The following is a 13,461-nucleotide window of genomic DNA, read 5'->3' as shown; positions in this document are numbered from 1 at the left end:
TGTTGTTTTTGAGTCAACCGTGCACAGGTGGGGGGAGTGGTGGGACAAGGTAACAGAACAACAAATATCGTGTACTGGTCACATTTAGTCCAGTCACATAGAGTTGCTCATAAGATACTTAATCTGGCACCACTCTCAAGGCCACCTGGACAGCCAGCGTGACAGCTGTGTAGAAGTCAATATAGGTACAACAAGGCACAACCGAATATTAATTTGCAGCCTGTGGGCTGTACAGGAAACAAACTATGGAGCACTAAATGTAAGGCTGGAGGATTCATTCACTGCAATGTCATTAATCACAAGAATAGGAAAACAGTTAAACTTTTCTGACTGTTGGCTAGTTTATAAGGTGGAGGAGGACAATTTGTGACACACCTACCATAATTATGTCCAATCTGAGGAACAATGAGTCTTAACGTCTCCTCAGGCAAGCCATACTTGCCTGGGGACATTAAGACATTAAGACTTAAAACTTGATGACTAACAATAAGTAGAAAGTAGATATATGGAGTATACTGCTGCATAAGCAGGCTCCAGTTCCAGTTTACCTGCTGTATACACACATTACACAGCACCAGTGGTTCACAATTCTCAGGCTTATCACGTTTCATTCATTTTATGGGCACTTCTCACTTACGTTCTAGATAGTATGCCTCGGTACGGGTGTATAATTTCATTACAAATTCCAATTAATGTCACCAGCCCTGCCAAGTCCTCCATACTGACCATAGAAAGAAGATTAATCAAGATATTGGCTCCTTGTAATGCAACAGCAAATAAGGAGGATTAAGTACTTCAGACCTTTAGACCAGGGTCATAGATACCCCAGATAATGAATTAAGACAGGCTGCTATGTGTTGCATGTTTGGGGGCAGGGATGTTTTGTTAAGGGTCTGAGGAGTTTGGCGGTGGGGTGGGGCGATGTGGTGGGCTGGTTCCAGTCAAACATAATCAGATGAGAATGCTCAGTGAAGCTGCTTTTCGAGCAGTTTCCCTCTATGTGTTCTTCTAGGAACTTGGGGGGCAGGGGGCGGGGGGGCAGTCTTTTGTTTTTACACGGAAAGCCAAAACAATAATCCCCCAATCACAAGAGGCAGTGATTTGCACCGCCCCATTCATCAACCACCAGCCAATCCTCATCTGGCTCCACCCTAAACTAGCCAATTCAAACAGTAAACGGTTTAACAACAAATGGCTGACCTAAATGCTTCCAGGGAGGATAAATACCATATGACATAGTAACGTAACAAGTGTCTTGTAAGTCTAGTAGCAGGGAAGATTGGCCACTTCGTTCAGTTCATAGGTCAAATCTTGGTAATGTCTTCATAAAAACCGATCTGCTACATTAAAAAAATACCCAGAGGTTTTCATCACATATTCTTTTTGTCTAATGTGGAATTCCTGGAGTTAAATATAATAAAAATGGTAAAAAACAACAACATACATATGATACTGTAGTATAGGCATTTCTTCAATCAGACAGTAGCTAGCCCTACACTTCCCATCACAAGCCTTCCTCACACTCACGCATACAGTTGTAATTCTATACATACATGCATAGCATACAGATGTACAGATGTATACGTCACTTACTCATGTCCTGAAACATACAGTATTTATATGGGAAGGGCCATCCAAAAAAAGAGAAAAGAAAACATGCATTTTAAATATGTACAATAAAATCTGTATATTGACCATCCAACTGTTTCCACACCACACTAGTATGATGGTGTTTTGTTTTGCTTTGCCTGTGAGAAAGTCCAAGAAGTAAAATTCGTAAAAGTATATGTAGGCTGTCTTCTGTAAATAGTTCATGTGGTTTGGTGTAGTTCCAGCAATGTACCAGTACCACTTTCCTTCTTAGCACCACACCAAAGCCAGGCCTTCACAGAGGAAGCATCCATTCAATAGCCTGATCCTTCCTCCCAACTTCATTGGCTTGTGTGTGTGCGTGTCGTCCCCCACCATTGTCCCTTCCCCCTTAGAGAGGAGCAATAGCAGGCTAGACAATGGAGCCGTCCCTGTTCTGGGCAGGGATCATGACGGGGATGGCACCCATGCGACTGAGGTTGGGTCCAGCCATCTTGGGGGCGGTGGGCGGGGGCAGCGGGGCGTGGCTCGGGGGCCTGTCGTAGTCCTCCGTCGAGGGGATCTTGTCGTACTGGGGCTTGAGGGCGTACTCGTGCAGGTTGGAGGGCGACATGGAGCCCAGGGACGAGCGCTGGCTGCCCACGCTGGTGAAGCTGCGTGCCGTGGAGACGCGGCTCTTGGGAGGTGGGACGTCCTCCCTGAAGAGACACAGAGACAAGGGCAGGGTTCAGTTTGGAGCACAGAAGCTCTGATCATGAGTAAAATATAAAGCGGTAGGCTCCTCCCCACTTCAATTTCGTCTTTACAGTTGCGCAAATGTATCCGAATATAATCATGTACTAAACATATATAGCTTGCTGCTTAGCAGAAATGGAAATAAAAAAATATTGTTGTGAACACATTACTCAATTATGACTTTGGGAGGTGTAGTTCCAGACTCTATATACTGTTAACATTTGGAGATTGTGGAATAGTTGTCTGGCTACGCGAGACTAGTGTAAATATAACGGGCCACAGGTCAGAGGTGGCGGCACAGAGTTATGGTACTTTCAGACGGGCATCGATTAACCCAGGCGTTGTCGCCTGGATCAACAACAGGGCTGCTCATCATGAGGGGCGCGACAACACAAGTGTAAAAAAAACGAGCGCGCGTGCGACAATTTCACAGGACCTCACCACGCTCACGTAAATACGCTCGCGTTGTCGGCCCTCGAGTTCTTCTCATACAGTGCATACAGGGGGGAAAAGCAGGTAATTGAAAATGAATTACTAGGCACGTTAATCGCTGCTCATCTAAAAGGACCTTTAGAAATAGAAAGCTATGAATAAAGGGACAGAGTATTTAAAACAATATATATATTTGGGGGGGGGGGGGGGGATGGGGCAGGCTGGGAAGTCTGGTCACAGAGAGCGAGTGATCGCCTTCTGCAGTGGCTGAGCAGCCAGACAACCCTATCGTCCCTCTGCCACCACATTAACAACTAATATAATAAGCAGCGATAATCCAGTTAGGAACTCAATCAAACTGAGCCTGAGGGGCCAGGACACATTTGGTACACATATTTTGTTCATACTACAGTGGTTATCGTGTGTGTGCGTGTGTGTGTGTGTGTGTGTGTGTGTGTGTGTGTGTGTGTGTGTGTGTTGGGGGGGGGGGGGGGGGTCTTGGGGGGTACAGTATTAGTATTGTAATCCTCTTTGACCTACAATAATTGACCATAAACACATGGTGGCCATTTTGCTGTTACGTAATAATTGGGGGTTGGAAAACTCTACCTATATATATATATATTCTTAGAATTTAATTTAAGTATTATATTTTGGATATTGCCCAAGCCTAGTTGGGATTTAAGAGCAATATGTTCAATGTTGCGTTCTTAGATACAGTACAGAGCAGAGTAGCGCTGAGTCCAGGGCCGAAAAGAGGCTCTGCATGAAAAGCCCCGACCAGAGACATGGGTTGCGTGTGTGTGTGTGTGTGTGTGTGTGTGTGTGTGTGTGTGTGTGACTGTGTGTGTGTGTGTGTGTGTGTGCGCGCACGCACGCACGCATGTGTGTGCATGTGTGTGTGCTGCCAGCAACAGACAGGGGATCTACAGAGCAAACAAAAGCTTTCAAACTGATTACCACAGCCATTTATTTGCGGATGGGTTAAAAAAAAAAGGAAAAAAAAGGAAACCGCTGATGGAGCGACAACCATTTTCATGGCCCAGTAGTCTGTCTGTGTGTGTGTGTGTGTGTGTGTGTGTGTGTGTGTGTGTGTGTGTGTGTGTGTGTGTGTGTGTGTGTGCGTGCGTGCATGCGTGCGTGAGTGCGTGAGTGCGTGTGTGTGCATAAGAGTGGCCGGATGATGACATGAGATTGCGGTCAGTGTCACAAGTCCCCAGCTGCATTTTAATGGCTGCCCATCCACACATGTGCACACGTATCGTATACATTCCTCAGACATGTTTAAATGCAACAGTTATCACTGGATTTCACTATGACGTTACATATGGGACTCTGGGAGTTTGCTAGAGTACATATTCACTGCCAAGAATTAGTACCAGTCTGTCCAGTCACAGACTGGACCGCCTTGAAACTGGGACTGGGAGGTCGGGGTTCAATCACCGGCCGGGTCATACCAAAGACTATAAAAATGGGACCCAATGCCTCCCTGCTAGGCACAACCAAGGGTTGGATTGGGGTAAGTCCCTGTGATATACAGTACTAGCGTAGGAGCCTATGGGCCTCATGGCTTGGCAAGGCGTACTACTGTCCAGTCACTGCCATGCTGTACTGTCAGGACCTGTGCCTTATTCAACCACCCGAGTGCCGCACTATGAGTTGTAGATCTGCTATTTAAAAAAAAAAAAAAATGAAAAATGAAACGGTAAATATTCTTTCAGAGCCAACGTTTTTAACTCAAATCTTTGCTTCTGCGGGGGTCCCCGAAACAACATATTTTCAGATGGGGGTCGGCGACTGAAATAGAAACATGGGTTTTTCAAGAAAACTGTCATGATTTAGAAGAATTTGTAGAATCGTCCTCAGGTCTAAATGGGTTAAAGTTACAGAATAACAGTTCTGTATGACCAGTTGGACTGATATTACATTGAGAACATGCAGGCAGAGACAGTTGATGAAATTAGCTATTATTGTGTTTAACATTTAACATTACAAGCCCTGTAGTCCTTGGCAGCCCCCAGAGCCCCGTTTGGGAACCATTATGCTAAGCACTCCAGGTTCCAAATGCACTCTTTCAGGTCTGAAACTCTAAATGGACCTGTAAGCGTCCATTTGGTTCCACTTGTTCTATAAATTAAAAGGTTTCAGAACCACTGAGCTAAACTACTGTAATAGTGTAAAATTATTTGTTTACATGTTCATGCTATAGTTTTATTTCAACGAGCTGAAGTAGTCGCCTAGCAACTGTCGCTGTGGTCTCCTGGTTCCAACAGCTCTTTCTTGACATACTATTATCATACCGTGCCAAACCATGTTCTTTAACCACACCCGATTCCAACAACAACATAGAACTCTCATTAGCGTTTAAGAAACAGTACCTGATTTCATTACAGATCTCCTTCTCATACTTCTTGCGGTGTCGAGCACGGAAAAGGCAGAACAGAATGATGGCAATGATGATGAGGATGAGCAGCACTGCGATGATGGACCCCGCAACGATTCCTGCCGTGTTGGGGGCTGAACAAGATGATCAAAGAACATACGTCAACACATAAAGCTCTCACAGTTTGGAAAAGCGACTTAACTACAAACCTAAACTCATGTAACTGTAATTGTATCAATATGCCAGATAAACAATTTGATGATTATTTTCTGATCTGTAACCCATTACAATAGCAAATACCCCCCTGTTGGACACATACATTTCTGGGTACTATTGTCTCATCAGCATGCAAAATCCATATTAGCACTGCCGTGTTTTCAACTCGTTACAATGCTATTGGCACACCGCCAAACAATTATTGTAGCTGCTCACCAACTGCCCAGTGTAAATTGGTAGTGGTTTGAATGTGAAGTAAGTAGGCGGACAGGAAGCTGGATGGGCACTCACGTAATGTTACACTGAGCTGTAGAACGCACTCGTCACTGCCAACGCGATTTTTGACCGTGCAGCGGTATGTCCCAGTCGCTGCACCAGATGCGTTCTTCATGTTCATGGTGCCTGCAACAGGGTCTGTAGGACAAGGATGAAAACATTCACATTCACTGAGGAACTCATGTTTGCATCTGAACACAATAAAAATGTTGTATGTTTGTATGTTCTTCTCACGTAACTCATTGACATTCTTATTGAGGGTAACAGCATTCAGGTAGTATCAGAATTTAAATATCTTGGAATCACACTAGACTCAAACTTGACATTTAAAAAACAGATAAAAAATGTAGCCAATAAAATCAAATTCAATCCATCCAACTTCCGACACATAAGACCATATCTCACAACAGACGCAGCTAAACTCTTCATGCATGATATGGTTTTTTCACGCATAACATACTGTTTCACAACCTGGTCACAGACAGATCAGTCAACGTTGAAATCCATTGAATCACTTTACAAACACTGGACCTTAATGCCCAACCGTTACCACCATTGCCATATAGTTCAAAAGTACAACTTATTTACTTTTGACAGCTTCAAACATTTTGCAGATGCTTGTCTCATTTTTAAAATCTTAAATGGACTTGCACCTCCACCACTGAAACAGTACATAGATGGAAGGGACAGTGGTGACAGAGCAACAGGGGCAACTACCAGAGGAGACTGTGACGTGCCAATCAGACGTAGTGTGTTTGGTAAAACAGTCTTCTCTGTTAGAGCCTCCCATCACTGGAACAGTCTCCCAGTCAGTCCAGTCATCTGCTGTATTAAACAAGATGACACTAATGGACATTAGCCAGACCCCCAGCAAGCGCGTGTGACCTTTAAAAACCTGGCGGATTGAGAAGCAATTTGTTTTCTATTTATTATTACCCAGAACAGCAAAGGCTGGCAGCAGCTTGGTGTCAGTGGTCTTCTCCCAGGTGTACTGCAGGGGGTGTGTGCCCTCACTAGATTTGCACCTCACCACAACGTCCTTGCCCACCTCCGTGGTGCCTTCTGCGTAGCACATGGGCTTGGACGGCTTCACTGTGGAGAGATGACAAGTGGAGGGGAGGAGAAGAGGAGGGGGACATTAGCTACAGCAGACAGACACAGGTGGACCCATTAGCTTGGACCGACACAACACACACAGACACCATTCCATCTCAACCCACACACACACCTCACACCCTCGTTTCTCAATCTCTCACTCCCTGGTGGCGCAGGTTGGCGGACACACACACACACACACACACACACACACACACACACGTAAATGTGTATGAGTGGTTCCTGCCGTTGACTTCCAACTTGCTCATCAGCATCGAGTCATCAGCATAATGAGAGCCGTAATCAGGGTAATTGATACAGCTGCTGTCATTACAGGTGCTGTCAGTCAAGATAATGTGGATTGAAGAAGAGATGTGAGCCATCATACGTGTCTGCATTGCATACACAAACACTCAAAGTGAGCGGAACTCCACATGGGGGAAAAGCTAACATGCACTGGTCAGACTCGTCCTTTAGCCAGTTCTTAGTGTTGGCAGGAGATGGGACAGGCATGGAATTCTAAACCAAACACACCAAAATGAATAACAGAGCAGTTCCAGTGAAATGTGTGTGTGTGTGTGTGTGTGTGTGTGTGTGTGTGTGTGTGTGTGTGTGTGTGTGTGTGTGTGTGTGTGTGCGTGTGTGCGTGCCTGCCCTTTGAATTGAATTGTGTGTGTGTTTTAGGCATGTCTGCGGGAGTGTGTATGTTACCAGGCAGTGCTGACATCATCACGGCGTTGTAATGAGCACTGTAATAACAAAAAGCCCTGGAGCTGAGCAGGGCTTGCTGGGGTGGGGGGCTTAGCAGGCAGACGCGTGTGGATTAACACCAGACAGACAGCTCTGTCCTGTGGGAGCACTCCCACTAATCTAATATAGACAGGGGTCAGGATGGAGGGAGAGAGGGGAACAATTAAACGAGTCCTGAGCGGACGATCGGATGGAAGGACGGAAACCTAACTCCAACAAACTGCTCTTTCGCCACTGACCGTGTACTCTGCTCACTATCTACACGCCCGCCCACACACACACACACACACACACACACACACACACCCACACGCACAGTCACACAGTCACACACACAATAAATGTCAGCCCGCTGTGACATTTTTAATGCCTCTTTAAAAGGTGAAAGTCAACTCGACACATCCCTGGGCTCTGACACGCAGCTTCTCATATTAGCGGTGCTGTGTGACGTGCAGATTTATACGTTTGATATGAGGAAGAAAGATGAGGTCAAAAATGGACGGAGACTACAGAGGTTGGAGAACCACCGAGAGATAAAGGGACGAAGTGGGAGAGCGAGAGAGAGAGAGAGACCGAGATAAGGGACGGCTGTTAGAACATAAATGGATAGGGAAAGGAGATTTATAGGTTGTACAAGGCTATACTGTGGCCAAGATAAGTGGAAAGGGATAGATGAACCATGGTAGTCGTTGTGGTTAGGATGTGGTCATGACCAAATGGCCAACTACTTTCGTTCAGTCACACTGACTTAATGGTACAATTTCAAATAATTAATCATGCCTGATATATGCTGTCGTATGGCGGCCTCAAAAAACCGAAAATACTTATAAGATCACAACGCATCGCATGCACAATGTGTTGTGAGCTTATAGATCAGCCATTTCAACACTATTGTATGACTAAGTATACGTGGCCATGATGAGGAGCATTTGGACTGAGCTCCCTCTAGGTGAGGGCAGAGCTGAAGTGACTGGACACAATGTGTATGGATGAGGTTCAGTTGGAGATGGTGAGCGGTTGTGAGAGCTCCTGACGGGGCCTATTGAGTACACCATTGTGGACTGCAGGTGGGCCCTTCTCCTCCGGTTATCTTCACTGTCTGTCCTCAGCCAAAGACAATACACAACTGTGGAAACTAGACAACCCCCGCTTGGTTCTTGGACTTTTGTTTGAGTGACCTTGTGTGTTACACCTTGATGCCGGTACAGGGCGGGTTAATGGCAACGTTTGTGACGTGGTATAATGTTATACGTATAATGTACGTATGGGCCAGTGTACGGTCTGATGTGCGTGGGCCTCACCCACCCATTCTTGTTCTGTATATTGTGATAAGATCAACCTGAAGGTAAAACGCAGAGCAGGCAATATGTGCACCCTTCCCATCATCGTTTCACGCTGGAGGCCAGAACACCTAGCTGCCCCAATATGGTCAATAGCTAGCAGCATGTCAGGCTCTGTAGCAATATTTATATTATATTAAGAATATTTGTTGTACTTAGCACATTTGGGGAACATTATGTTTGGCTGGTGACTCGTGTGGTGACTAAATATTTTGAAGATTTCGTATCGAAATGGCCTTGTGCACACCTATAAGGACAAGTGTGTCGGAGCCGGCAACCAAATGCGAATCATGAGAAGAAAAGCCGGGTCCCGCACACTGTCTTCACTTATAGCAGTAGTTTTATTCAGATTGAGATACCTGAGGAAGGTCGTTTAGAGACCTATGAATAAAACTACTGCTATAAGTGAAGACAGTGTGCGGGACCCTTTTCTTCTTCTGAAGATTTCGTATCAAAATCACTCCAACTTTGATTGTTTTGATAACGTAGCGACTCCAAGGGTAATGGCAGGGTCTATTTAACCAATGGTCTCTGCTAAAAGTCACTGGACATTAATGGGCACACTGGCGTAGCATAAGGGGGTGCAGCCAGTGCAGTGCACTGGGGCCCAGCGCCCCCTAGGGGCCCATGAGGGGAAGGGGAAAAAAGAAAAGAAACAGCTGACGGGCCGCTGTTTTGTGAATGAAATAGCTGTGGGCTGTGGCCGGTCGGTAAGGGGTTAAACTTCTGTGTGATGTATCCTTCCAAGCCCACTATACCATCAACCATGTAATATACATCCTGCGTCTACTACATCCTGTAGTTCACTTAAGAAATAAAAGTATTGATACAAGTAGCTTTTATTTTGAAGAGGAAGAGGAAGTTGTTTCGGTTGTAGGGTAGCTACCATGACAGTGGTAGTGCCGGACCGGGGTGGTAGTGGAATAATACAAACAACATGCTTTTAGCCAAAACCGCATGCGTCTATGACTTAAACAATGTAGGCTAAACACTTTGGAATTACGTTAAACATGGTATATCCTCCGTGGCGGCGTCATTAGGTGAGTACTAGTAAATTAATTGTTAAGTTTCATAGTATCATTCATCATCAACAGGCTGTTGTTGATGCCCCCCAAAATGAACAGGTTACACAGCCTACAGGATTCTCATTATGTTACTCACTGCCTGCAAGGATGGCCGCCGTGCCATTTCTTATAAACTATCTAATTCATACGTGGGTCGTCGTGGGTACACGTGGAGTTGTTGTTGTTGTTCATGCGCAACGGTGCGCGGTGTGGAGAGGGCATCATCAACTTGTTACTTTTCTCAGAAGGTAATCTGTAACGGCAAGGGATTATTTTTATGGGCAGTAATCCAGTAACCTAACGACGTTACTTTAGAAAGTAAGGATGCCCAACACTGCATATAATGAGGAAATGAGCTGTGTTTTTATTTATTTATGTTTGATAGTTTGGAGACATCAGGCTGTGGTAGTTTTGTTTTTGTGCCCAAGTCAGGGCAGGTTGTTTATTGATGAATATATGGACACTGAGCTTGGAAGCTGGTGCTGTCTGCATGTGGTGCTGAAAGGCTGGTTTTAATGAGTGATTGAAATATTTTTGCAGAATTACAGTACATTTCAAGCACAAACTCAATACAAAGACTGTTAACTGTGAGTGGACGAGTTTACTCAATGCTGTACCATATGTTCTCATGCCAATAAAGGCCCTTTGAATGTAATTGAATAATTTAATTGTGTGGCCGGTCACCTCACCTGTAATGTTAGTCTATACCTAGTGTGTGTGTGTGTGTGTGTGTGTGTGTGTGTGTGTGTGTGTGTGTGTGCGCATGGGCGCGCGCACGCACACTTGTTTATGGCGGTGGTGGGGGGCCTACAAAATATTCTCGCACCGGGGCCCACCATGACCTCCCTACGCCACTGAATGGGCACATTCATCTCTCATTAGAGCCAAGACAAGAGTTTAGTGCTTAGAAGTGCAACACAGGACTGCTAAGAAACTGGATTGTTTCCAACAACCCCTTCCTGGTTGAGCTTGTCGGTGCAGTACAAGGACATCCACACAAGTTCTAAAGAACGATGTCATGTCAACAATGCCGATATGCAAGTTGACATTTCTAAATCTATAGCACCTTCTATAAGGGAAACTGGTTCCGTAATGACAGTAATTTCAACCTTGCGCCAACTAAGCTGTGTCTTATGCAAATCCCAGGCAGGAAGCAATTAAATGTTCGACATGGATGAGTCACTTGCCCGAAACACCAAGGCCTCAGTGTGTTTGTCTAGGGAGTGAAACAGCTGGCTTACACAACACCTACGATGTACTGCAACAGTCTGTTAAAAACAGTCAACATAAAACGTCCACCGTTTTGTTTAGCTTTTTTCATTTTTTGGAATATCAAAAATATTCAAAGATGGCAAATGTACAAGCTTGCAGCCCGGCATGAAGTGACGTGCTGTGAGGTTGTTGCTTTTTTCTCAAATCTAAAATGAGATGAATGCTTTCCTGGTTAAGCACACTTTCAAAAAATGAAATAACAATAACGTGTTTGAAAATGTTTAATTAATATTATTGTGTTTAATTAACACAACTATTCTCTGGGGGTCCCTGGTACAAAACATTTTCTGATGGGAGGAGAACTACTGTTACATGCCCATGAAGATGCACAGTAAAGCGAGGTAAGACAGCAGGAACTGAGTGATCAACTTTGAAAAGTATCTGATCAATGCCATTGCCTTTCCCCTAGGCCTAGAACATACTGTACGTACATTTGTAAAAGAAATAAACTAAGAAAGGTTAGACCCACGGTTTTTAGAGGTGAACAGCTAGTGAATTGTTTCTTGCACGCTGCAGTCCAGTTCATGTTTCCTCATATCTGTCTACAGAATATACTTTGGTGCACTATACGGTCTAACAAAAGTTTAAAAGGTTTAAACAATATTGTAAAAAGAAAGAACAGCAGCTAGGGTAGAGGCATGCTATTTGAGTTCCTCAAGTATTTGTTATTCTGTTCAAGGTTATGGTCCCACCACTCCTGTGCACGGTTGTTCTTGTGCTTTTATTTTATATTTGAAACGTTGCTTGCATCCACAATAATTTTTTGTATTCATTACGTGATGTGCTTTTTTATGACATGTTTGGCTATATGTATATTGTATAAATAACCTGTCAAAGTAACTGTAGCTCTAATCACAACACAGTGTAACGCTACAATGATGATGGATGTGTGTATGTATATAAGATGCTCTGCAGTGCTGTGCCTGTGTGTGTGTGTGTGTGTGTGTGTGTGTGTGTGTGTGTGTGTGTGTGTGTGTGTGTGTGTTTTCTTTAATCACCAGAGTGGAGCATTCTTTGTGTGTCCTGACTATATTAACGGTTGCGTCTAGGGCTGCAACTACCAATTATTTTCATAGCAATTATTCCATTGATTACTTTTTCAATTAATAGAATAATCCTGAAGTGCTTTTTCCCCCATATATGAACAAACCATCACAAAAATAATTCAGAATCACTTATGCCCTATAGTACATACAACAGTATGATGGAAAATAGCTAAAATAGTCCGTTGTGGGTTTGTAGATTAGCTATTTTTCAATAGTATTTAGCTATTTCTGGTAATACATTTTATTTAAAGCGCGAGGCGGGTTCTTAGACACCCCTGTTTACCCTTCCCAGGCAAAAATTGCAAATAACTACAAATTGAGGATCCCGTGACGTGGCTGTTGAACCGGAAGTGTTAGCCGATGCCGTTTCAGCGGGTCAATCTAGCTGCATGAAACTAGCATGGAGGACGCTAATCTGCTAAGCGGAGCATCACGCTAATTTGTTATTGATCTCTTAATATAGTACTTCGTGGCTCGCCTCATCACCTCATCTGAGCCTCAATTCGGAGATAAAAGCAGCTAAAGATTGCTGCCATTACGGGACTCCATCTATGGAGCTTGCCTCGCCTCTATGGGGCGTTTCGTCGTTAGTTATTGACAGTTTCAAGATGGCTGCGTCCTATATGGTAAATATTAGTATGGTCATTTTTCTGTGTTTACACCCTAAAACGTAATGACGTAACAAAAATAATTATTTATTTATCATAATTTAATTCCATTAGTTAATAACTGCTGCACCGCTAATTGCTTCCACTCACCCATGACGGTTAACAGGATCTTCTTGCTTTTGATGCCAGGGGCCTTCTTCACCTTACACTGGTAGGTGCCTGTGTCGGACGACTTCAACCCCGTCAGGTTGATGGAGGCGTCTCCATTCTTGGGGTCGGCAGAGTTGAAGTGGGCACGACCCCTCAAATCGATGTGGTAGTCCTCGTAGGCCCTGTCGCCCGCGTACAGGATCACCTGGAGGTGGGAAGAGACAGAGAGAGGGTGTTATGAAAAGAATAAAAGTGACAATGTTTATTTAGAGTGGGACTTATCGGTTTATAAAAACACCAGCCTTCTGGGAAAAGAAAAACCTTGAGATGACAGTATGATCACTGAGAACATGGGCCTGCTCACTGAACCAAGCAAAACACACACAGAGAGAGAGAGAGAGAGAGAGAGAGAGAGAGAGAGAGAGAGAGAGAGAGAGAGAGAGAGAGAGAGAGAGAGAGAGAGAGAGAGAGAGAGAGAGAGAGAGAGATAGTGCAAGTTATCTC

At 44.4% G+C, this 13,461-nt stretch overlaps 1 protein-coding gene across 1 annotated transcript in view; it reads right to left on the bottom strand.

The window, feature by feature from the left end:
* Positions 1 to 374: 374 nt before the first annotated feature.
* The window catches only part of cxadr (CXADR Ig-like cell adhesion molecule), a 43,758-nt gene continuing 30,671 nt past the window's right edge, over positions 375 to 13,461 (bottom strand). The window contains exons 3-7 of the mRNA XM_083774754.1: positions 12,958 to 13,162; positions 6,569 to 6,724; positions 5,648 to 5,770; positions 5,136 to 5,274; positions 375 to 2,288 (exon numbers count right to left, since the gene is read on the bottom strand). Of these exons, the coding sequence (XP_083630880.1) occupies positions 2,003 to 2,288; positions 5,136 to 5,274; positions 5,648 to 5,770; positions 6,569 to 6,724; positions 12,958 to 13,162 (909 nt within the window). The 3' untranslated portion in view covers positions 375 to 2,002. The remainder of the gene's footprint in view (positions 2,289 to 5,135; positions 5,275 to 5,647; positions 5,771 to 6,568; positions 6,725 to 12,957; positions 13,163 to 13,461) is intronic.

The sequence above is a fragment of the Protomyctophum parallelum genome, assembly GCF_964188405.1.
Source record: "Protomyctophum parallelum genome assembly, chromosome: 1".
Lineage (NCBI taxonomy): Eukaryota > Metazoa > Chordata > Actinopteri > Myctophiformes > Myctophidae > Protomyctophum > Protomyctophum parallelum.
This window is presented reverse-complemented; position numbering and strand designations above follow the sequence as displayed.